This window comes from Monopterus albus, unplaced genomic scaffold, assembly GCF_001952655.1.
Source record: "Monopterus albus unplaced genomic scaffold, M_albus_1.0 scaffold71.1, whole genome shotgun sequence".
Lineage (NCBI taxonomy): Eukaryota > Metazoa > Chordata > Actinopteri > Synbranchiformes > Synbranchidae > Monopterus > Monopterus albus.
In genome coordinates, this window is record NW_018127951.1 from 89049 (window position 1) to 114849 (window position 25801).

Below are 25801 nucleotides of genomic sequence, written 5' to 3' on the forward strand. Positions count from 1 at the left end.
GTGGCCCACAATGTCACCAAACAACAGACCCTGATATTTTTTTCCAGAAATGTTGGCCCAAAGTCTCAGAACTGCTGTAACTTTTACAGCATCTGAAGTAAGTAAGAGTTAAGGGCCCATGCACAAAGTCTCTGGATATTCTTAACAAATATTAGGGCCTTGTTTTTTGTAACGAGGAAATATGTCACTATGTGCAGTGGTGTGCTTCTCTGATTTGAATATCAGTGGAGGTCTACAGCACAGACGAAAAAGCTAATCCAGGGCTGAAAGAGTGACAGACATTGTTTGAGATGTTAAGACTGTACAAACTCAGTGTTACAACACTGACAAGTAAGACAACAGGCCCATTTTTCAGACTAGTGCTCACGTCAGTGGAACGGTCTAACAACTTCATACTTCAAAAAAAGATTAAATTAAACCTGGATTTCATTAAGTGTCTTAATTTGTATTTTAAGCACTTAAAGAGTTTAGCACAAATGACTGGGGGAAATGGGGCTGCTGAAATTGGGGCTGAGAGGTTCAGACCAAATTACATGTGCACAAGGGAGGAGAGCTTATTAACAGTATGTACATGAGCAGCTGCTGTTGGCACTTTATTTTACTGAAACTTTGCTTGCTTGCTTGCTAACAAGAGGAAAAGTTAAATATTCTTTCGTTACTGTTTCAGTTGTAGTCTGATAATACAAAATCCAGAATTTACAACAAAAATATAGCATTCTTTGCAGTTTTGCCCTTGTGAAAAGCCCAGATGGGATTGTTTTGTTTAGGACAAGTTTAGGTCTCAATAACTCAATAATAAACTCAATAATAATAAACTCAAGTGAGTGGCATTTTTGCAGGCATATGACTTTTTTGTTTTATATCTTGTATAATTGTCTGTCTATGCACATTTTTAATTTGATGATTTTTTTACAGAGTAGTTTGAACTATTTTTTCTAAGTAACTTAAGTTAGCCAGGCGCACCCTTAGAGATAGGGTGAGGAGCTCGGTCCCCCGGGAGGAGCTCAGAGTAGAACCGCTGCTCCTCCACATCAAGAGGAGCCAGCTGAGGTGGCTCAGGCATCTGTTTTGGATGCCTCCTGGGCGCCTTCCTAGGAAGGTGTTCCGGGCATGTCCCACCTTGAGGAGGCCCCGGGGAAGACCCAGGACACGCTGGAGGGACTATGTCTCTCGGCTGGCCTGGGAACGCCTCGGCATTCCCCCGGAGGAGCTGGAGGAAGTGTCTGGAGAGAGGGAAGTCTGGGCATCTTTGCTTAGACTGCTGCCCCCGTGACCCGGTCCCGGATAAGCGGAGGAAAATGGATGGATGGAACTTAAGATAACCAAACCCCCCAGCTTTGCTGTAGTTCAACTTCTTCCAGTGTGAAGTCATTGGTAGCTTTCCCAACACTGCAGCTACAGGGACACTTGGTGCCTCTTTATATTCTCATGTAGTACAGACCTATAGCCCCAAAACTACCTCACCAGGTGATGGGGTGGACACTTTTTCAGGCCAGTGAAAAGGGTCTTATCTTAAAATGTGTTACAAGCAATGATTGCAATGATTCTGAAAAAACAGCAATGTTTGTAAAATTAGCTCTTCTTTGAGAATGATGATACATAGCAATGTTTTGAAGAAAGGCACAAAATGGAGAAAAGAGGGTGGTTGTTTGGTAGATTTTATTCTTTCAGATATATTAGTAAGTACAGTAGGAAACAGAAGGGAGAGTGTATGATTTAGAGGAGTGAGGGTACCACATGGGCCCTTCAGACAGTGATAGTGATAGTGCACCTCTTTGGTCTCTTCTAGTTTTCAAAGGGAAACCCCATCACCACTCACTCCTACGCCTTATTGAACCACTCCTCACCTCCACCCACATACTGTGCAATGTGCTGTCCCTCACCCTTTTTATGTCTGCAGAAGTAAAATCAATGTCCTGGGGTGGCCTGCATCAGCACACTGTGAGCCATAGAGAAAGAATGGCTGTTCATTTATTACTGGGCAGGTTTTCGGTGGTACAGACTGTCAGTTCAGAGTTTGAGATTGTGGCATGAACGGCTGAAAAAGTACTCCTGAAAAAGAATCATTAAACAGGCATGAAGTGGAATAAAGATTTTAAACAAATCATAGTTAAACAGCTCAAACTGCATTAAAACTACCCAGTTAACTTAAACTAAATAAATACAAACAAAACATGAATGGTTGTTGATTCTGTTGTGAAAAATCTAATGTGATGTTGAATAAATGATAAGTCAACCAGCTACAGCATCAGTTTTGCATGATATTTTTTATTTTTTGAACAGTCAACAAGCGCTGAACCATCTGGTTACCTGCTGTTAGAGAAGACAAATGCCCAACTGTCATTAACGTTTTATCAGCACTTAGCCGGATGCTGGAGTTTCCATTTCCATCACAGCATCAGTTCATCAAATGTAAAAATGTCCCACACAGCAGGGTAGCAGATGAAGTAACTGAAGTGTCACTCTTTGCCCACCAAAATGAACACAAACACATTTTCTGCCCACAGTGAGAATTCTATCAGCTGCTCTCATAGTTGTAGAATTAAACTTGTTGTCCTACCCCTTTACTTTAACAAAGCATTCGAGGATCAGTAGAAGCAAGTATCTCTCTGTTTGCTTCCTTTGTCTGCTAGACACTGTGCCTTCTTATCTGGGGAACCCTGCCTATCCTCTCTCTGCATCCTCGCACGGCCCTAGAGAATATGCAAAGGTGTCTGCTTTCAGCTGCTGCCTCTGTCTCAGTTTGTAAATCTCTGCTGCATCATACTAGTGTGTTTGTTTGTGTAACTGTAGGTTTACATCCAGTTGTTTCTATCTCTCCCTCTGACCCAGAGCATCTGTAAAGCCTGAATGCTTCATCCACTAAGTCCAAAGATGGTTTGGCTGTAAGCCTACACACACACCACACCGATGGCACATTAAATGTGTTTCATGTCTGTGGCCCAGGTGTAAGTTCACTGGATCAGGTCTGTGACAACCTGCATATTGTGGCTCACAGTCATATGAGATTAACAGATAATCAGGAATTGTTTTTGCCTTACAATAAAGTCAGGCACTCAAATCATAAAAGCTGCAGCTATTAATAAAAGGCTGAGTTAAGCCTAATGGTTTGTGGGGTCACTAAATCATCTTTTCACAAGGTCAGTTTGGAAGTGATTCACACGGTGTGACTCTTGGAGGAACATAGCTTTGTAGTGGCTGGTGCCTGAGTGTCCTAATCCAGATTATACTGTATGTATTTCTGTAATAATAATTTACATAGAACTGTTAAGATATATCTTACATTTTATATGCTTTGAAATATTGCTAAACACAGTGAGATAAAATATTCTCTGCAACTTTAAGGCCAAGTCTCTGCCTGTTTTTGACTGAATACCTGAGCTCTCACAGCCATCCTGTGGGTTCTCTGTCTTTTTGATTTTCTACAGTGTGACTGAAGTAGACCAGGTTAGCTGTGTAAAACTGTGGATATAGATGGAAGCCAATGGGCAGGGCCGCTGTGTGACAGCATATATTGTATAAGGTTGTCATTTGACCACACATCTCGTCTCGGTGCAATGAGTCACGCACTTACTTAAGTCCGCTTTTAGACACACATGAGCTCAGCCCTGTCTCCTTAATGGGGACTGTGGTCTGAGTCTGTATGTACTCTCCTCAAAACATGGCTAGTTTAGCCCATTTCTTGCTCAGTCCAGTTCAGATGAACTTTTTCTGTGATGTTAAAACTTCTGTTTGGTGATGCCTGGTGTCAGAACAGTCCTGATAAACAAAGATCATTGTCATTGTACCATATATAGCTAGCTGCTCTGAATCCCAGCTTCCAAGGGGTGTGGGTAGAAGTGATTGATGTACATGGGAGGTGGGGAAGATGCTGTAATCCCAAGTGTGACTTATCTTTTGTAATACCCCTGAAAATTAAGAATTTTGCAAAAACAACTTGTTTGTGTGGTACATGTACAACATTAGTAATGCATGAATTGTTATTGAGTGGTGTTGTGCATGTACTGAAGGAGAGAGGGCACATTGCTCCACTTTCTCAAGTACAAAGCAAGGAACAGAAGGACGAGACAGAGGAGACATTTCTAGGCTGAGGAGCGATAGATGATAGTCCAGCCAAAGGAAGAGGGGACACTCTTCAGCCAAAGAATGATATTATGAGGTCACTGTTCTGCATTGCTTTCCATTTTCCATAAACAAAGACACACAAACTCCCCACTTCAGAGTACCTGTCTGTTATCCTAAACACTAAATCCTGCTGGCCAGGAATGAGAAGACAGGGCGATTCATTGGACGTTAGTGAGAGGGGAGAAAAGTCGGAAATCTGTCCAGAACTGTAGAGAGGATTATTTGTCATAATGAGTGAGTAAAAGGAACAGCTGAGAATGTTGAGTGTCAGGTGTGGGTTTCAGAGGGGAGGGGGTGTTTACTGCCGTATTTACACCAGTCTCTGGAACGTCCAGGCATTGACAAGGAGCAGCAGATTACTGTCTGTTCACATTCTGCTTGTGAAATACAGTTACATGTATTTGTCACTGCAGTGGCTGGATGATATTTTAACCATAAATTGTGTATTTATTACCAATGGCCCTTTGATAAATCATAGTTTGGGATTTTTTAAAATATGTTTTTCGGCTCTACAGGCAGCCATTGGTTCTCATTCATTTACAACAGTTAGGAGGCTTCTGCTTTAGTTGTGAAATCTTCTAAAGTTTTTATAAAAAAGTTTAAAAAGTTTGCCAGTGCTCATACAGCACACAATAAATGATGCATAAAACATACAAAACAACTGGCATTTTGCACATCAACACAATGCTTGTAATACTGTAGAACAATGTGCTGTTGGTAATTGCTTCTCTTTTGCTCTCCTTGCAAAGCATGTCTCTTTAGTCAATAAAGGTTCTGTATTGTATATAACAACGCTTGTGCCAAATGGCAAGTTGAGCCAGTTTTATTTGGTGCTTTTAAACCATATTTGTGTGCTAAAATATTAAAAAGCCACCACAACAAAATCAACCAGCAGGAACAGTCAGATCTAGGAAGTGTCAAACAAAATCAACGAGCAGGAACAGTCAGATCTAGGAAGTGTGTGATTCTGAGACTAAATAATGTACCAGAAAGTGAAAAGTCAGTGAATAGATGTGTTTATATCTGATTGTTTTTGTACTGGATGCAGGATGACCAAGTTGTTCTGCAGTGCACTGCCTCCATCCTGAAAGAGCAGCAGATTAAGCTATGTCTGTCCTGTGAGGGTTTTGGGAATCGTCTCTGCTTCCTGGAAACGACATCCAATGCCCAGGTAAGATGCTGGGCCCCTTCCTTCCTTTTGTTTGGCCTGTACGGTATGTACCCTTGTTTTTATCAACTCTGTTTTACCACTGCGCTGTCCTTAAATGTTTGCAGAAGGTACCCCCAGACCTGGCCATATGTACCTTCATCCTGGAGCAGTCCCTGTCGGTCCGTGCTCTGCAGGAGATGCTGGCCAACACGGTGGAGATGACTGAGGTAGGAGTCAAAATCAGACAAAAAGAAATGAGTAATAGGAGAATCTATTGACAGAGGATATGTAGTTAACCACATCCTTTGCAGAGTTATGAGAGAGTGAGAGATCACATCATCTAGGCGCTTTTGAGGAGTATGGCTTATGACTGCAAATGGTAGAGACATAGCGTAGTGAAAAGATTTTCAGGTTGTAGTTCAGGCTTTTTTTGGGCATCTTTTTTTGTTTACATGTGGAATGCAGGTTCTGCTTTTAAACATTAATGTAAAGGCTTTAAGATTCACTATACAGCATAATATTCCTTATGCACTTTCATCTTATGTGAGCACCATAGATGAACTTATTCTTTGTTTTTATTTTGTTATGTTTTTTCAACTTGCTATCTGACCTAGCTCCCCTTCCCTTCCCATCTTGCTTTTCTGCCGAGCAGGCAGTCGATTTGGACAAATGGGTATGTCTCTTAGCGTGTCTTATTTCCTGTAATGTGTGTCCTAGCCAACCTGGCAACTGTCCTTGTTCCTGTCCTGTTGCCCACTGGATGTTCACGTCTCAGTTCACATCCATTTAGCTCTCACCTCGAGGTGGTGATAGCTCTGTACACATGTATTTAATTTTTAGCAGCAGTAACTGAGGGGTCCAGGTAATCAGATCCAGTTTTCATTGTAATTGCTTGAATCTGCAGTTCAAAAGATTGTGTAATGAGCAGTATTTTATGTATATACTTTTTTCTGATTATTTCTTTTAATTCTAATTTTATAATTCTAACTGCACTTGTAACTGTTCTGAATAAATTAGCTGCTCTACCATATCAAACCTAGCAAGGTGTCACAATGCGTCATTCATTTGCATTTCATGCAGAAATGTCTCTAGCACATTTATCCTTATTACCTTGTCATCAACATTAAGCCGCCTTGCCTTTTCCTTGTTTCCTTTGTTTCAGTACATTTTGTGGTAGTCTTTGATGATGTTAAGCCAATTTTGTTTTTTTCCTGTTTCATACAAAATGTGTTTTCTGCTGCTGCAAAAACTGATTATACTCAGACAAGCCTCATCTAACCTTTGTTTATTACAACCCCAAATCAGAAAATGTTGGGATGGTATCCATCCATCCATCCATTTTCTATACTGCTTAGTCCCAAACGGGGTCACGGGGGGCTGGAGCCAATCCCAGCCAGCTGCGGGTGAGGGGTGGGGTACACCCAGGACAGGTCACCTGTCCATCGCAGGGCCAACACATAGACGAACAACCACTCACACACACAGTCTGTTGGGATGGTATGTAAAATCAAAATTAAAACTGAAAATAGTGATGCAGACAGGCCAGTCCAGCACTCGCACCCTTTTCCTCCACAGCCAGGCCTTGGTAGGGTGGAGTATGAGGTTTTGCATTGCCTTGTTGAAATATGCATGGGCCTCCCTGGAAAAGATGTCGTCTTGAAGGCAGCACATGTTGCTGAAAGCTCTCTATGTATTTTTCAGCATTAATGAGGCCATCGCAGAAGTGTAAGTTACCTTTACCAAGGGCAGTGACACAACCCCAGACCATGACAGACCCTGGATTTTGGACTTTTGGCTGTTTCTGGTAATAGTCTGGATGGTCCTGTTTGTCTTTGGTCTGGATCACGGCACCCATTCCTTCCAGAAAAGTTCCTTCCTGAAATCCTGATTTGTCTGACCACAGTACACGTTGTGTGACGGTCCGTCCCAGATGCCTCTGAGCCAGGAGCAGTCGATTGGACTTCTCAACACTGTTGACATAGGGCTTCCTTTTGGCACAGTACAGTTGTAAGTGGTATTTATGGATGTAACTATATGATTTTCAAAGCACTATTTTCAGTTTTAATTTTGATTTTACATACATCCCAACTTTTTCTGATTTGGGGTTGTTTAATAGCATGTAAATACACATTGTATATGAAGGTTTAATATGGTTAAAAATATCTTTCTTTTCCAGTGGATAACTAACCAAAAATAGGTGATTTGTAGCATTGTGTCATATATTTGCCACAAGCAAAATTTTGTATACTTAGAATCTTGCATCAACATTCAACAATTGTACTCTGAGATATGTTGGAAATCACAAATTGAAGAAGTACGTAAAACACATTCAGGCAATGTGGGTGCAAGAGTAGACAATATCCTAATAGCAAAGAACTTAGCCACAACACAGACTCATAAGTCTTTTAGCTTTTTAAAAAGACAGATGAATGAACCATTATCTGGCTGAAGTTACCAGAATTTAAGCTTTAAGTCTCAATTTGCAGAACTATATTAGCTGGCTGGTTTGGGCAGTTCCTGGCCACACATGAGTTGTGGGCAAGCCAGGCCTTCTAATGCTGAGGAGGAGCATCAGAATAGCATGGCATGCAGCCCAGCGGAGGGTCCCCCCCCTCTGTCAGAGATGGATGGGGAAACTGGACACCTCCAGAGCTCTGGACAGACCTAGCTCCTTTTAACAGAAACACACACTGTGTTTTCTATCCTAGTAACCTTAACCATAACCGCCACTTGCCTAACCCTAATACCTAACACCTAAAGCCTTAAAACATTTTGCCACCCTAAAATGCTGTGATTTCCTGAATTGGATGTCTGATGTGGCCGAGTCTCCACAATGTGACTGTAACAGGTTTCAGTCCCCAAAATGTAAGTGATACAAAGGCACATGCACACACACTCCACCACCACCACCACCACCACCTGTCCTAACCAAACCTAGTGCTAAAGTGGACCACTTGACATTCCTGCCCCTGACTTATCCCAGTGAATTTTGGATGCTTAGCCCTAAATACAGGCTTAGCATTGTTGGCTGGACTAAATGGTTGTTTTGGCTAATCCATCTACAACTCTCACAGTAATTGTGTTTTCTTGTTGCATCATTGCTGGATGTTGAGAAAAGGTAGGGTGGCTTATTGTTGTGTTTAGCTTTGTGTGAGTTTGTAAAAAGTTTTACAATTGTTTTGCATTGTGTCAAATTATGATTTATAGCACAGTATTGTCGTAGTGCCAGAGATGTCTTTATATTGCTTTTTTAATGATATGGCTCTTTTTTGTTTGGTTCTTCTATTTGTATGAGTAAACTCAAAATGTTATATATCATATCTGTTTGGGGAAATAAATCTCTGTTTTGTCCACATAATGTATGAGTCATTAAAGTATTGAAAATTCTTTTCAGGATTTTTTTAAATAAGCCAAGAAGTATCAGCAAAGTTTGGCGAATTTTTGTTGTCTTCCAGTCTTCTACCCACAATCCTGACTCTTCTGACCTCTGGATCTTAAGAATATATCTTTGTGTTCCTGTCTGTCTGGTCAAGGTATATTTAAAGACTGTGGTCAGTGATGTCAGGGTGGTCTGTTAATTATTTCCCTGTCGTCCTTCCCTCCAGTCGTCCCAAGGTGGAGGTCATCGTACCTTACTTTATGGTCATGCCATCCTCCTGAGACACCACCACTCAGGCATGGTAAGATATATGTCTAAGGCCGGTGTTTTTTAATTGTAGTTTAAAGCCAAACCTTTACCTGCATTGTGGCAAAATTCTGGTCATGTCCTGAATAAAAACTCTCTCCCCAGTACCTGAGCTGTCTGACTACATCTCGGTCACTAACAGACAAGCTGGCCTTTGATGTAGGCCTACAAGAAGACTCCTCTGGTAAAACCAAACTTGAAAATCCTTTTTCAAGCTACAACAGAATGCTATTTTCTAAGCTTCTATTTAACTGATTACTGAAATTCATGATCCTCCTGTAGTAATATTAAGTAGTTTTTGTGAATTTAATATAGATTTGGAATTTTTACAAAGCTATTGACATGAATGGAAATAAATTACTTTAATAATTGCTCAAGTAAATAATATGTAGTTGTTTGATCTTGTTCTCACTGCAGGTGAGGCATGTTGGTGGACCATTCATCCAGCCTCTAAGCAAAGGTCAGAAGGTGAAAAGGTCAGGGTGGGTGATGACCTCATTCTTGTCAGTGTGTCCTCTGAGAGATACCTGGTAAGACTCCTCATATGCTGTGCTCTTTGTTGTTACACAATGGAGCATTCAGTCATGCATAAGATCTGCTGAATTAAATCCTTTTTGCTTTTTTTCTTGTCCTCTGTCACCAGCACCTGTCCTACGCTAGTGGAGATCTGATGGTGGACGCCTCCTTCATGCAAACTTTGTGGAACATGAACCCAGTTAGTTCTGGATGCGAACTTGCTGAGGGTACTAACCTGCTTTACACATTTTGCTCTGCAGCCACCAATGCTGTGCAGTTCTGGAGACATTTGAAACAGATATACACACATTATATTTGTATTTCAAAACATTACCTGTAAGCATAGAGAAATTTTGAGGATTGGTGGGGGGGTCATGCTATCACACATCAGATAGTGCACCTGTAAGCATAGAGACATTTTGAGGATTGGTGGAGGGTCATGCTATCACACATCAGATAGTGTACACTTAACATATACTGTACATAAGGAGAAATGTACTTATACAGAAATATACATACTATACATGTCTACACAATATATAAACTCCTGGTGTGTGTTCCTCCTCTCAGGGTATCTGACAGGAGGTCACGTTCTCCGGCTGTTCCACGGCCACATGGATGAGTGTCTGACCATCGCTACACCAGAGGAAGGAGAGGAAAAGCGCAGGTGAGAGGAAGTGTAAGCAGAGCGGTCCTGAACAGAAACATACTGTATCCTGTGAATCTGATACCATATGACTGTGTGTGTGTGTGTGTCTGCCCTGACTCTGCTACAGGATGGCTCACTATGAAGGTGGTGCTGTGTGCAGTCAGGCTCGATCCTTGTGGCGGCTGGAGCCTCTCAGAATCAGGTGATTGTCCCCTCAGTGACAATGTAGTTTCATTTTATGTGTTAAAACAAGTGTACAATATTTTCTTTATGTATATAATTATTGAAAACTAGTAATCTCAGCATAAACATAAGCATTGTTGGCATTGTAATGATTTATAGCCAGTATTGTTTTGGTTTTTTTAGTGTCTTCATGCGTGTTGTGTCTATTTTGTTACCCATTGATTTTCCTAAATGTTTTAACCACAATCTGGAGAATGATTATCATAAAATAATAGTAATTAAAAGATTTTGTTGGCCTCTTAATAATATGCTCTTTCCCCACTTACTGTCTGTAGCTGGAGCGGTAGCCACATGAAGTGGGGGCAGTCTTTTCGTATTCGCCACATTACCACAGGCCGGTACCTGTGTCTGGATGAGGAAAAGGGTTTGTTGGTGGTCGACCCAGAGAAGGCCAACACCAAACTGTCCGCTTTCTGCTTCCGTGCTTCAAAGGTTAGAGTTAATATTTTAAGTTTCTGCTGCCTTTGGATCCTGTCTGTCATCATTATGCTATAAGTTCTCTCTGACTGTGATTTTTTTTTTCCCACCCCTTCTTTCCCCTGGTTCCCCTGAGCAGGAGAAGGTGGAGGTGGCTCACAAGCGTGATGTTGAGGGGATGGGCATTCCAGAGATTAAATATGGAGAGTCTATGTGCTTTGTTCAACATGTGTCCACAGGTCTGTGGCTCACATATGCTGCTCTGGATGCCAAATCTGCTCGTTTGGGAATGATGAAGAGAAAGGTATCAAGAAAAAAGGGATCAAATAAGATCTTTCAATATAGCAGCAAAAACTAAGTTAGTCTGGATTAGGTCTACAGTGGTACTGCAGTAGTCACTTCTTGACTCTTAAAGATTGTTAAATATTTTTTATTATCTTAAGTACAAAGTAGATGTGGCTGTATAGCTGTTACATAAGACAGCCACCAGAAACCGGCCTCTCAGGAGAAGGAGAGAACTGGTGGTGTAATAAAATCATGTTGTCTGTGTTTCCAGGTCATTCTGCACCAGGAGGGTCATATGGATGATGCCCTAACTGTGTCCCGCTCCCAAAGTGAAGAGTCTCAAGCTGCTCGAATGATTTACAGCACTACGGGCCTCTTCCGGCAGTTCATCAAGTAAATATGTACATGTTTAAATGTGAGGGGAATAATTTGAAATTTCCTCTGCGGGGGATGCAGGGATGTCCATAATTATTATTCTGTCATTTCAGCATGATTTCTTTTGTTTATAGTATTCACAGCATTGTAATGTGTTCAAAATTTCAGATTTGTTGGTGATTTGTTTGTGTTCTTCCAGGGGACTGGACTCTCTGAGTGGAAAGAGCAAGTCACCAGTCGCTGTGTCGCTTCCTTTGGAGGGGGTCATTCTCTCTCTTCAGGACCTCATCTTTTACTTTCGTCCACCTGAGGAGGAACTGGAGCACGAGGAGAAACAGACCAAACTGCGCTCCCTCCGCAACCGGCAGAACCTGTTCCAAGAAGAGGTACTGTAATATACACGCTGCCTGAACAGCCACATACCAGTGACGTGCGGTGAGGTTGACAGCTGGTGAGGCACTAACTCTTTTACAGTCAGATTTACAAATACAAATTGTCTGTTAACAGACATTGCGTTGTTTTATATCTCATATCAGCATTCTTCACACAAACGTGACCCATATTTAATTTGAGGTTAAAATTTATTCCAGTTGAGCTTATTTCTAACTAGAAATAATAAAAGTTTATGGTCTTACCTTTACTTGTACACGAAATCCATTTGTCAGCTGGTATGTATTACAAACCCTTTTACCGTTCGAATCCAATATTAAAACAAATGTTTTCAATAAAGAAGATCCTTCTGGACAAAAATGTCCAGACTGTCAAAAATGTTTTGATTGAAAGTCCAGATTTGTGAATTTTCTCAGCTTGGAAATGTAATCTTCCATTTTGATAAGGCGGATTGTAAAGGAAATATAAACAAGCACGAAGAAGATTGTAGGTAGCGCAAGAATCTGTGGGCTCACTAGCGCCCTCTGCCTTGAGGCAGGCGTACTGTTTGCCTACAACACACACCAGCCCACAAATATTAACATTTATTATATTTTATGGTTAACTTTTTTTTTTCTTTTCAAGATTGACAGGGGAGGCTCTGCCTCACCTGCCTCCCCTGACCACACGTCACTGCCACATACACATTCAGACCAGACTTTCCATATCTATTGATTTTTACTGTTTGTTCCAATAACTTATACAAAGTGGATCTTGTACCTTTGACACCCCAGAGAACTTTTTAAGCCCGTACGCAGTTTTGTAACTTTTTGTATTACTGTAAAAAACATACACATTTATTCATTTTTATCACTTGTGAGGACATTGAACCGTCACAAATACATGCCTAACTTTAACTCTTAACTCCGCCTTAACATGAACCTAATACTAACTTTATCCTAAATATACAATACTGCCACCAACACTAACAGCAACAAAAACACAACAAAAAACAGAATAATGATGTAAACTCTCTGGACCCTGAGTTTCTGTTTTCGTTCTTAGGGAATGATCACCATCGTGCTGGAGTGCATCGACCGCCTGAACGTGTACAATACTGCTGCTCATTTTTCTGAATTTGCTGGAGAGGAAGCTGCAGAGTCCTGGAAGGAGATTGTCAACCTCCTTTATGAGCTGCTGGGTAGTAGAATCACTGTGAACTTGTAAAACACAACACTCGAATTAAACACTATATGTACAAATTAAAGTAACATTATTTTTCTCTATGTCTCCACTGAACAGCCTCTCTAATTAGGGGGAACCGGTCTAATTGTGCATTGTTCTGTGACAACCTGGACTGGCTGGTCAGCAAGCTGGACCGTCTGGAGGCCTCCTCAGGTATCAGATGTGCCTCACTCAGTCCCCGATACAGCCACTGCCCACAAACTAGGTCTGCTCTTTAGAGCTGACTAACTGTTTTTAAGGATTGGCTGGATCTAATGTAGGAATTAGATACAGCTTAAATTTTCAAACTTATGACATCATCAGGCACAAAGACCAACAATGATGTGAAAAATAGCTAATGGATGAACCTTTTTGCATTCATATTTTTTAGCAGTGTTTTATGTAGTTAGTTTTTATCTATTTTTTATAGATTTATTTATAGATTTGGATTCTTTAATTACATTTTTTGGACTATGTTTTTATTAATGCGTTATTGGTACATCTTCTTCCATTCATGCATTACTGTTTAAGAAAATGCTAAGAGGTAGTCATATTCCTCCTTTCTATACACATAGGTATTCTCGAGGTGTTGTACTGTGTGCTAATTGAAAGCCCTGAGGTTCTGAACATCATCCAGGAGAACCACATTAAGTCCATCATCTCTCTCCTGGACAAGCATGGAAGGAACCACAAGGTTTGTCTTTTCTCACTGTCAGGAACAGGGGCTGAAAGTAACATTACCCAGCAGCAACTTTGCTACAGCAGATGCATTTTCCTACCATATCACATACGTTTGCAAGTGGTAACTGGAATGTTCTGCCACATTTAAAATAAATAGCAATGTCTGTCTCTGTCCTGCCTTTAGGTCTTGGATGTTTTGCGCTCTCTTTGTGTGTGTAATGGTGTAGCTGTGAGGTCCAACCAGAACCTCATCACTGAAAACCTGCTTCCGGGTCGAGACCTATTACTGCAGTCCAACATTGTAAACTATGCCACCAGGTATTTATTGGTATATAAACAGATATATAGACTGTTAATTGTCAGGGCGAACATGTCTTTTACTTAGTTTTCTTATAAAAAATGTGCAGCATTTTTTAAGCCATCAGCTACGCTGACTGTTGTTGTCTGTAAAGTTCATTGTTTATTTCTTCCTCTTCTGTTCTCAGTGTAAGGCCCAACATCTTCCTGGGTACATGTGAGGGGTCCACACAATATAAGAAGTGGTATTATGAGGTAATGGTGGACTACGTGGAACCCTTTGTGACGGCGCAGGCTACCCACCTGCGTGTGGGCTGGGCTATGACTGAGGGCTACAGCCCCTACCCTGGAGGAGGAGAAGGCTGGGGAGGCAACGGTGTGGGAGATGACCTCTACTCTTATGGCTTTGATGGACTGTATCTATGGTCAGGTAAGATGAATACTCTAATTTATCTCCTGAGCTGTTTACCATTATGCTGTATGTTTTGTTGAATGACTTCCTCACTCCCTGCTCTGCCATGCAGGTACTGTACCCCGCCAGGTGGCTTCGCCCAGTGCACACGCCCTGGCAGCTGATGATGTTGTAAGCTGCTGTCTGGACCTGAGCGTGCCCACTATCTCTTTCCGCATTAATGGCCACCCGGTTCAGGGCATGTTTGAAAACTTTAATGTGGATAGCCTCTTCTTCCCTGTCATCAGCTTCTCTGCTGGAGTCAAGTAAGTGCAAAATATTATAGTAATAATGCTGGCTGGGGGCGAACACACTGCCAGAATCCTTCCATTGCCCTCTCTGACTAATTTAATATTTTCACAGGAGACTGTCATACAGAATAAAAACTGGCAGAATATTCCCTATAGCTAAGCTTCAAACAGTCCTATACTGTATTTTACATAACTTTTAATTATTTCTAATTGAATTCAATAAATGCATATAAATCCTTGAAATGATCTCCAAAGCGCTCAGATAATCTCTTTAAAACCGATAGTGTCCCCCAAAACGATTTTGCTGCTGCTGTGTGTAATGATCCCTCACAGTGCTGAGATGGAACTTATGGTGAATTAATGAGAGCAGGGAGGGAAACACTGGCTCAGGAACTGGCACAGAAATTAAATCAGTATTTTATTTATTGTGAGTTTTATAAAGATCAAGGCACTGCTTCCCTAACGGACTTTACTATATACTGACCTTTTTCTCAAATAGATAAAGACTAGGATCAACTCTGTTTCTGTCACCTTAGGGCTCGGTTCCTCCTTGGTGGTCGTCATGGAGACTTCAAGTTCATGCCCCCACCTGGCTATGCCCCTTGTTATGAGGCTCTGTTGCCTAGAGAGAGAATGCATATTGAGCCTATCAAGGAATATAAGCATGACTTTGATGGCGTGCGCAACCTGCTGGGCCCCACCCTTTCCCTCACCCACACCTCATTCACCCCTTGCCCAGTGGACACTGTCCAGGTAAAAACTTGAAACCTAACATCAGAATTTGATTATGTCATTAAAGTATGTGGTAGATTGGTTTCACTTCTCTTGTTGCATAGATTGTGTTGCCTCCCCATTTGGAGCGCATCCGAGAGAAGCTGGCAGAGAATATTCATGAGCTCTGGGCTATCACCCGTATTGAGCAGGGCTGGACCTTTGGGAGTGTGAGTATGGAGTCAGCACTACAGTACAGAAGTAGCAGTAGAGGAATATTGATTTGACAACCTCAGATTTAGATGTTTTGGAGCTTTTGAGAATTTACAGAAATATATTTTTAAATGCTGTGTTCACTTTATAATAAAAATCAGACCATAATTTGTTTTAATAGAGGGACCCAGAATGTGATTTAGTGTAATTTTCTCCAAAAAATTACTTGTTTTTTTCCTTTTCCTTAAATTCTTTAATCAGTTTTTAAAAGTCTTCATTGATTTATGTCTTCAGTTGTAATAAGCACTATAAGAAAAGTGATACTTGTTTCAAGTGTGTTAAAAATGCAGACTTGTCATGCTAGTTAGTAATCTACTGCCAACCTTCTCCACAGGTCAGAGATGACAACAAGAAGCTTCACCCTTGTCTGGTAGATTTCCAGAGTCTTCCTGAACCAGAGAGGAATTACAACCTGCAGATGTCTGGAGAGACTCTCAAGTGAGTTTGTAGTTAAGGTTCTGTAGCAGTTTGATTTTGAAAGATGTGAGGGTCAGAGGAGGAATTTGATGTCCTTGGACACTGTTGGTGATGCTTATGTCCTTGATTCCTATAGGACTCTCCTGGCGCTGGGTTGCCATGTTGGTATGGGTGACGAGAAAGCAGAGGAGAATCTCAAGAAGATCAAGATGGCCAAGACGTATGGCAAAAAAGATATTTCTGGCAGTGTAAACTAACTTTCTGTGGTAAATTCTATGCATTTACATATGTCCTTTGGTCTCTTCTTTAGCTATATGATGAGTAATGGATACAAGCCTGCCCCCCTTGACCTAAACCATGTCAAACTAACGCCAAACCAGAACCAGCTTGTTGAAAAACTGGCAGAAAATGGGCATAATGTTTGGGCAAGGGACCGGGTACGACAAGGATGGACCTACAGTATTGTGCAGGTAACCATTTCCCCATCCTTTCCTGGTCTGAGTTAAATTTATTCATATTAACCAAATTATCTATGTTGTCCATTTATTGTAATCCAGCAGCTGCTATGCCATGCTGCCATTACAGTCTTTTAAGGATATTTTTTTTCTTAAATTTTACATCAAGTTTTATTTTGTAACACTTCCTAGGACATCTTGAATAAGCGAAACCCTCGTCTGGTACCTTACAACCTGCTAGACGAGAAAACTAAGAAAACAAACCGAGACAGTGTTAATAACGCTGTCCGCACTCTCATTGGCTATGGCTACAACATTGAGCCTCCAGACCAGGAGAGCAGTAAGTCAGTTTACCTCATGTTAACGTGTTGAACACAAAATAACATGCGATTTCAAAGTTATTTAACTCCACCCAGGGCATCTCCAATATCTCCGTTCTTCTTAATCTTATAATCCATGTTGTCCCACAGCCGCCCATGGCCTCGAGAACACCCGTGGGGACAAGGTTCGAATCTTTAGGGCAGAGAAGACATATGCTATCACCCAAGGGAAATGGTACTTTGAGTTTGAAGCAGTGACCACAGGGGAGATGAGAGTAGGCTGGGCACGTCCTAATGTCCGCTCTGACACTGAACTTGGAGCAGATGAACTGGCCTACGTCTTTAATGGCAATAAGGTTAGTCTGCGTCTTTAGGTTCATCTCAGGTAAATCACTGTCCATTGAATTAAATCAGGTTTATTTGTTGGGTTCATGAAAGTTTTATTTTATAGATAATTTGATAATAATTGATGTAATCCTTTCTAGGCTCAAAGATGGCACATTGGCAATGAACCATTTGGTCGCCAGTGGCAGTCTGGTGATGTAGTCGGCTGTATGATTGACCTGACTGAGATGAACATCATGTTTACGCTCAACGGAGAAATGTTAATCAGTGACTCAGGCTCTGAGATGGCTTTCAAAGATATTGAAATTGGGGAAGGTAAGAGTTAATGGTCAGTTTACAGTACCTTATTTGTAGTAGCAGCAGCAAGGGAAAAGAAGAATCTCTTCACATAAAACTTATTGGTTGCTACAGGACAGCTTTAAGTCAATTTGAAAATATTTTTTACCAATTACTTTCCTGTGATTTTGCCCCTCAGGCTTTATCCCAGTGTGTGCACTGGGCCTATCTCAGGTTGGAAGGATCAATCTTGGTCAGAACGTCAGCAGCCTGCGCTACTTTGCTATCTGTGGCCTGCAGGAAGGATTTGAACCTTTTGCCATCAATATGAAGAGAGATATTACCATGTGGTTCAGTAAAAGTTTGCCGCAGTTTGTGCCTGTACCCACAGATCACAATCATATTGAGGTAACTACTCAAACACACTTTCCATGTTTAATGAAGCTAGAATTTTAAGACTAGCAAATGTATTTATATTTAAACACATTTTCTCCCAGGTCTCCCGTGTTGATGGGACGGTGGATAGTGCCCCCTGTCTGAAACTGACTCATAAGACCTTTGGCTCGCAGAACGCCAATACCGATATGATGTTTCTCAGGCTCAGCATGCCAGTCCAGTTCCATGAGACCTTCAAGGTCCCAGCGGGCACCACCCCTCTCACCCATGCCCTCACGATCCCCGAGGAGGAAGTGGTGGTGGTGGAGCCCGACTCAGAGTTTGAAGTTCTGAAGAAGTCTGCCAACCGCAAGGAGCAGGATGATGAAAAGAAGGAGCCGTCTGTACCTAAGGAAATCTCTGTGGAAAACGAGAAGGACATTGTGTCAGAAAAGGGAAAGAAAAGGGGGTAGGTTTGGCAGGTTATGAACAGGAACAAGTCTGCAGAATAAGTCATTATGAAAAGAATTCAGCCATCCTCTGTGTAAAACAAACTATGGGTAAGACAAGAGAGTCGAAACCTTACTAATTGAGAACCCGTGGAGCTGAAAAATGTAAATGTTTTTTCAGCCTGCAGGGGTAATTTAAAATTTGCTATTGAATTACAAACTGTCCTTAAGAGTATTCCATGGGCTCAACAGCTCAGTTTTCATCCTTACTTCCTTTCTTTTTTTTGTTTTCATTAAAAAATATGCCTGTGCTACATGCTGTTTACTGAAATTACATGGTTTCACTTGTGTCATTCAGCAGTGAAGTTAGTTGGTGCAAAGAGATGTGTCCATTTTGTAAAAATCATCAAATATATGTTATCTTTTGTGCACATCATCAGATTTTTCTTCAAGGCTAAGAAGGCTGCCATGACACCTCTTGCCCCTCCTCCTGCCCCTCCAACAGTGCCACGATTGATGGAAGATGTAGTCCCCGATGACAGAGATGACCCTGAGATCATCCAAAATACCACAACTGTGAGCTAAACATCTTTCTCTGCTAATGCTACATTTATAGCATGCGTCCAACTGATCACTCCTATTTGGCAAAAATCAATGGCATGATTTAAAGAGTCAAAAAATTTGGACTTTGTATTAGTTTTCACTACTTAAGTTATAGTATCTTTAGATATTCCAATATTCCTGCTTTTAGATATTTCACTCAGATGTTTTCTTGTTGTAGTAGTCTTACTTTTTCCATAATCTTTTTTAAAATTTCAGTATTACTATTCTGTGAGGATCTTTGCTGGGCAGGAGCCTTCTGGTGTGTGGATTGGCTGGGTAACTCCTGACTACCACCAGTATGATCCAACCTTTGACCTCTCCAAGGTGCGCAGTACCACTGTTACTGTGGGAGATGACAAAGGCAACATACATGACAGGTTAGTCTTTCATACATGTACAGTGGGTACGGAAAGTATTCAGACCCCCTTAAATTTTTCACTCTTTGTTATATTGCAGCCATATGCTAAAATCATTTAAGTTCATTTTTTTTCTCATTAATGTACACACGGCACCCCATATTGACAGAAAAACACAGAATTTTTGACATTTTTGCAGATTTATTAAAAAAGAAAAACTGAAATATCACATGGTCATAAGTATTCAGACCCTTTGCTCAGTATTTAGTAGAAGCACCCTTTTGAGCTAATACAGCCATGAGTCTTTTTGGGAATGATGCAACAAGTTTTTCACACCTGCATTTGGGGATCCTCTGCCATTCCTCCTTGCAGATCCTCTCCAGTTCTGTCAGGTTGGATGGTAAACGTGGGTGGACAGCCATTTTCAGGTCTCTCCAGAGATGCTCAATTGGGTTTAAATCAGGGCTCTGGCTGGGCCATTCAAGAACAGTCACGGAGTTGTTGTGAAGCCACTCCTTCGTTATTTTAGCTGTGTGCTTAGGGTCATTGTCTTGTTGGAAGGTGAACCTTCAGCCCAGTCTGAGGTCCTGAGCACTCTGGAGAAGGTTTTCGTCCAGGATATCCCTGTACTTGGCCGCATTCATCCTTCCCTCGATTGCAACCAGTCGTCCTGTCCCTGCAGCTGAAAAACACCCCCATAGCATGATGCTGCCACCACCATGCTTCACTGTTGGGACTGTATTGGACAGGTGATGAGCAGTGCCTGGTTTTCTCCACACATACCGCTTAGAATTAAGGCCAAAAAGTTCTATCTTGGTCTCATCAGACCAGAGAATCTTATTTATCACCATCTTGGAGTCCTTCAGGTGTTTTTTAGCAAACTCCATGCAGGCTTTCATGTGTCTTGCACTGAGGACAGGCTTCCGTCGGGACCCTCTGCCATAAAGCCCTGACTGGTGGAGGGCTGCAGTGATGGTTGACTTTCTACAACTTTCTCCCATCTCCCGACTGCATCTCTGGAGCTCAGCCACAGTCATCTTTGGGTTCTTCTGTACCTCTCTCACCAAGGCTCTTCTCCCCCGATAGCTCAGTTTGGCCGGACGGCCAGCTCTAGGAAGGGTTCTGGTCGTCCCAAACGTCTTCCATTTAAGGATTATGGAGGCCACTGTGCTCTTAGGCACCTTAAGTGCAGCAGAAATTTTTTTTGTAACCTTGGCCAGATCTGTGCTTTGCCACAATTCTGTCTCTGAGCTCTTCAGGCAGTTCCTTTGACCTCATGATTCTCATTTGCTCTGACATGCACTGTGAGCTGTAGGGTCTTATATAGACAGGTGTGTGGCTTTCCTAATCACGTCCAATCAGTATAATCAAACACAGCTGGACTCAAATGAAGGTGTAGAACCATCTCAGGGATGATCAGAAGAAATGGACAGCACCTAAGTTAAATATATGAGTGTCACAGCAAAGGGTCTGAATACTTATGACCATGTGATATTTCAGTTTTTCTTTTTTTAATAAATCTGCAAAAATGTCAAAAAATCTGTGTTTTTCTGTCAATATGGGGTGCCGTGTGTACATTAATGAGGAAAAAAATAAACTTAAATGATTTTAGCATATGGCTGCAATATAACAGAGTGAAAAAATTTAAGGGGGTCTGAATACTTTTCGTACCCACTGTAAATTATGAATTATTTTTTTAGCAGATCAGTGCCCAAAACTTCCTATTGTTGTTATTTCTTTAATCTTGCTCTGAAATATAATTTGTTTTATTTACTTGCTGAAGGCAGCAAAGACAAACAACAGAGAGAAATGTATATAGAGACAGAAAATTGAGTCGAGCTGCTTAGCAGCCTTTCATTTCCAACCTGACTCTTGGAACTAAGTATCCTGGCTATTAAACCAAGCAATAGTAATAGTGAAGACTTAAAGTTGATCTTTTAGTTTATGTGGTGTCCCCCAGGGATCAATACTTGGCCCCTTTCTTTTGTCCATTTATGTGTTTTTATTATGCCACATATGCCAAAATTTACTGGTATACTGACAACACCTGGATTTATTTAGCTTTAAAGACAAATAACTATTAAAACAATAACAGACTACAGAAGCTTCCCCTGGGACATCAAATCAGTTAATTTAGTAAAGAGCTGGTTATCTGTGTGTGTTATTTTCCATTTCCATTTCCATGTCCTTTTGTTTTGTTATTGTCTCTTTGTGCTTTACATAATGTTTCAAATGCCTTATTAGAAATGAGTTGAGATGAGTTTTAACATAGCAGCATGCTTCTCTGCAGTATGAAGCACAGTAACTGTTACATGGTGTGGGGAGGGGACCTGGTCAGCAATCAGCAGACACGCTTCAGCCAGGAAGACATGGTGGTTGGCTGCCTGGTCGACCTGGCAACTGGTCTCATGACCTTCACAGCCAATGGAAAGGAGATTAACACTTTCTACCAGGTAAACACTATTTATACAGTATAGGTTGCATTTCACACTCAACTTTAAATACGTCTTGATGAGTTATCTTATTGTGGAGTTTTTAAAACCAGAATTCTTTTGTTTCAGGTGGAGCCCAATACCAAGCTGTTTCCTGCCATCTTCATTCAGCCCTCCAGTCAGAACATGGCACAGCTGGAGCTGGGCAAACTCAAGGTTAAAACCTACCTCATTGCTCATGTTTCTCCAGCTACCATTGTTTAAATTATTATTCATCCCTACTTCCTATTATTCCCCATTCATATTGACACATGAAGATGCTTTTCTGGTATTGTTGTTTTCATGTCTGACTTCCATCTATTGTTTTCTCTCATGTTAAAATTTAATTGTGTGCTTGTTTTTTTCTGCACTTGACTAAACCTACCCTTCTCTGTCATTCTCTGTTGTGTCAGAACATCATGCCCATCTCTGCAGCCATGTTCCACAGTGAGCGTAAGAATCCAGTCCCACAGTGCCCTCCCAGGTTGGATGTCCAGATGCTGACTCCAGTTATCTGGAGTCGAATGCCCAATCACTTCCTCAACCCGGAGGTGGGCAAAGTGAATGAGCGGTTGGGCTGGATGGTGGAGTGTACCGAACCTCTCACCATGATGGCACTGCACATCCCAGAGGAGAACAGGTCAGATACAGTAGGCCCAGCAAGCAGTGTGGAAGTTAGTAATTGCTTCCTAATATTTCCTAGTACTAAACTTGGTTTTGGTGAAGAATTTGCAGGTTAGGAGCCGATTCGATACCCCTTCAATATTTAAAAAATATATTTTGTCAGTTGTGTGATCAGAGTAATCCTGTTAATTACAACCCCCTGTCAAATGCTTTTGTACAGAGCCCAACTTGTATCAGCTGTAAAGGCTGTAAAGTTCAGGGGTTTATGTTCTTGTTTTCTGTCTCAGTTTGTCAAGAGTGACTAATAAAATTGAAGAGGAATTGAAAGTAGGTATTTGCTTTGCAAACATGATATAGATTTACTTACAGTTTCTACAAAGCATTTGTTTTGATTTTGATATTTGTGATGTACTCCTGGAAGTAGCCCAGTAGGCACTGATATTTGATTGATCTTGGAGTCTGTGTTTTTTTTCTCAGATGTATTGACATCCTGGAGCTGTCAGAGTGTCAGGATCTGATGAAATTCCACTACCATACCCTTATGCTCTACTGTGCTGTGTGCGCACTTGGAAACAACCGCGTGGCTCATGCCCTGTGCAGCCATGTGGATGAATCCCAGCTTTTCTATGCCATTGAGAACACCTACCTTCCTGGACCTCTTCGTAGTGGCTATTATGACCTGCTCATCAGCATCCACCTGGAGTCTGCCAAACGGGCACGGCTAGCCACCAACAAGGAGTTTATTGTCCCCATGACTGAAGAGACTCTCAGCATCAATTTGTATCCTGATGCAAAGAAAGCCCATTCTCTCCCTGGTGTTGGCCTCACCACCTGCTTACGGCCCAAGCTGCATTTCTCATCTATCAACTTTGTTGGTACAGACCCTGATCTATACACCCTTAGTCCAGTTTTTCCTCTACAGGTAAGTAACAAGAGACAGGTTGCAGTGGTACTAAAGTAAAATAAAACTTACATTACCTTTTGCATATTTTCTTCTTTCCACTACAGGAGCTGAAGACCGAGGCGATCAGCATGTTAACAGAGGCTGTGCTGGATGGTAGCCAGGCTATGAGGGATCCTGTAGGAGGCAGTGTAGAGTTCCACTTTGTCCCAATCCTGAAGCTGATCAGTACACTGCTCATTATGGGCATCTTCAATGACGAAGACACCAAGCACATCCTCAAGATGATTGATCCCAATGTATTCAGTGGAAAGGAAGAGGAGGAAGAAGAGATAGAGAAAGCTGACAAGGGTGGAGCTGCTGAAGGAGAAAGTGAGGAAGAGAAGGAGGAGGAGGAAACAGAAGATGAAGCAGAGGCCGAGCTTGAGGATGAAGGGGTTGGTGACGAAGAAGAGGAGGAGCTTAAAGATTTAAAGAAAGGGGAGCCTGAGGACAAAGAGGCAGAGCCTAAGGAGGAGGGGGAGGCGAGAGAAGGAAAAGTAGATGGAGAGAAAGCAGAGGAGGAGAAGGAAGCAGAGGCAGTGGGGGCAGAAGCAAAAGATGATGAGGAGGGTCTGGAGGAAGGGTTGCTGCAGATGAAACTGCCGGAGTCAGTCAAGCTGCAGGTTAATCTTATGTTTAAACAAAGACTGCTATAAAATCATATCCTTTAAATATATGGAACATTTTTACAAATTATTCATCTTAAACCTTTGTTGCTATTTTATTTGTTTCTCTTAGATGTGCACACTCCTGCAGTACTTCTGTGACTGTGAGCTGCGACACAGAGTGGAAGCCATTGTAGCCTATTCAGACCAGTTTGTCCATGATATTCAGGACAACCAACGGGTTCGTTACAACCAGTTAATGAGAGCCTTCAACATGACAGCTGCTGAGACTGCACGCAAAACCCGAGAGTTCCGCTCACCACCACAAGATCAGGTACTAATTATTTTAAGTCTTCAGACTTATCAAATATATGTTATGGGGTTTGAATGTAAATTGGATTTGGTTAATGTCTCTCTCTTGAGTTATATAGTACATGTTATATGTGTCATGGAAAACATAAGAAGAACAAAGAAACAAATTCTGCTTTGCAAAAGACCATAAGGGACCTCAGGAAATGTATAAAAATGCCTTATGTGAAATAATAAGAAACAAAACAGACAACATGCTGATGTGGCTGTTGTTCTGCGCTCCTTTCCAAGGTTCTTTTGCTGACCAACTGTAAGAACAGTGGAGATGATGATGATTGTCCGGTGCCTGAGGAGGTGCAGAACACCCTGGCAGAGTTCCACAATGACCTCCTGCTTCACTGTGGTGCGAAGTTCTTTAAAGATCCTGTTTATGTTTTATTTTGCAGGTCTGAATGACCTCATGCTTTTTTATATATGTGATTTTACGGTGTATTTAAGGTACTGTATTCCCATTTTCCACATAGGTATACATATTGAAGAGGAGACAGAAGAGCAGGAGGTTGACACTTCACTGAGGGGCAGACTTCTTAGTCTGGTAGACAAGGTCAAGAGCTTGCACAAGAAGAAGGAGAATGAGAAGCCCGAGGTTGAGGAGGAGCCAAAACCCAGTAAGCTTGACAGCTAAAATACCTTTACATTTGAAGGGCTTGATTGGCATTTTTCACAAATTACCTCTGTACTTAAAGAGTGTGTACTTTGTACTTCTTTTCTACCCTAGTCATTTAGAAAATGGAAAGGGACAATGCTCATATTAAAAGATATTCACTGAGTGTACAGAGCATAGACCAAACATCTAGTCCAAAAATATTGTTTATTACCTTATAGAACTTACTGTAAATATCAATTTTACATATCTATCGGTAAATTAGTACTGACTGTACTGGCTGTACAGGCTGTAGATACTGCACACTCTGCACTGCTGTTATTGCACTTCTGGTTAGATGCTAAATTGTATTTCATTTGCATTGTACTTGTACATGGGTAATGACAATAAAGTTGAATCTAATCTAATCTAATCTAATCTAAAAATATCCAAATAAATTTTTATACATTCATTATAGTCGAATATAATTGATGATACTCTCTGTGTCCACGTCATCAAGGCAGCGTTCAGGAACTGATCTCCCACACTATGATTCACTGGGCCCAGGAGTCGTTCATCCAGAATCCCGAGCTGGTACGGCTGATGTTCAGTCTGCTCCACAGGCAGTACGATGGTCTCGGTGAGCTGATTCGAGCTCTGCCCAAAGCCTACGCCATCAACGCCGTGTCTGTTCAGGACACAATGGACCTGCTCGAGTGTTTGGGACAGATACGTTCACTGCTTATCGTCCAGATGGGCCCAGAGGAGGAACGACTCATGATTCAGAGCATCGGGTCAGTGTGGGGGTGACGGTGTGTACTCTGTACACATCTGTTGTGAGAGGGATGTGGAGTGCAATATTGATATATTGATATCATATTTTCATGACAGTAACATATTAGATAGTT

General features: G+C 41.5%; 1 protein-coding gene across 11 annotated transcripts in view; it reads left to right on the top strand.

Moving 5' to 3' along the window:
- The window catches only part of ryr1b (ryanodine receptor 1b (skeletal)), a 69047-nt gene that overhangs the window by 9993 nt on the left and 33253 nt on the right, over positions 1–25801 (top strand). For 8 of the 11 annotated variants that reach the window (XM_020605655.1, XM_020605662.1, XM_020605663.1 and 5 more), the window contains 40 exons: positions 5174–5296; positions 5401–5502; positions 5928–5948; positions 8881–8955; positions 9066–9144; positions 9378–9490; positions 9604–9703; positions 10047–10143; positions 10253–10327; positions 10644–10800; positions 10925–11089; positions 11342–11463; positions 11645–11831; positions 12880–13015; positions 13117–13212; positions 13614–13732; positions 13904–14037; positions 14205–14446; positions 14541–14733; positions 15255–15471; positions 15555–15659; positions 16037–16140; positions 16256–16339; positions 16430–16589; positions 16767–16914; positions 17045–17250; positions 17380–17554; positions 17715–17923; positions 18013–18359; positions 18780–18915; positions 19159–19319; positions 21589–21751; positions 21860–21946; positions 22183–22409; positions 22871–23315; positions 23402–23959; positions 24075–24275; positions 24542–24653; positions 24775–24918; positions 25414–25687. In XM_020605655.1, the coding sequence (XP_020461311.1) occupies positions 5174–5296; positions 5401–5502; positions 5928–5948; positions 8881–8955; positions 9066–9144; positions 9378–9490; positions 9604–9703; positions 10047–10143; positions 10253–10327; positions 10644–10800; positions 10925–11089; positions 11342–11463; positions 11645–11831; positions 12880–13015; positions 13117–13212; positions 13614–13732; positions 13904–14037; positions 14205–14446; positions 14541–14733; positions 15255–15471; positions 15555–15659; positions 16037–16140; positions 16256–16339; positions 16430–16589; positions 16767–16914; positions 17045–17250; positions 17380–17554; positions 17715–17923; positions 18013–18359; positions 18780–18915; positions 19159–19319; positions 21589–21751; positions 21860–21946; positions 22183–22409; positions 22871–23315; positions 23402–23959; positions 24075–24275; positions 24542–24653; positions 24775–24918; positions 25414–25687 (6599 nt within the window). The remainder of the gene's footprint in view (positions 1–5173; positions 5297–5400; positions 5503–5927; positions 5949–8880; positions 8956–9065; positions 9145–9377; positions 9491–9603; positions 9704–10046; positions 10144–10252; positions 10328–10643; positions 10801–10924; positions 11090–11341; positions 11464–11644; positions 11832–12879; positions 13016–13116; positions 13213–13613; positions 13733–13903; positions 14038–14204; positions 14447–14540; positions 14734–15254; positions 15472–15554; positions 15660–16036; positions 16141–16255; positions 16340–16429; positions 16590–16766; positions 16915–17044; positions 17251–17379; positions 17555–17714; positions 17924–18012; positions 18360–18779; positions 18916–19158; positions 19320–21588; positions 21752–21859; positions 21947–22182; positions 22410–22870; positions 23316–23401; positions 23960–24074; positions 24276–24541; positions 24654–24774; positions 24919–25413; positions 25688–25801) is intronic. The other 3 variants (XM_020605660.1, XM_020605665.1, XM_020605666.1) reach the window with 1 other exon arrangement.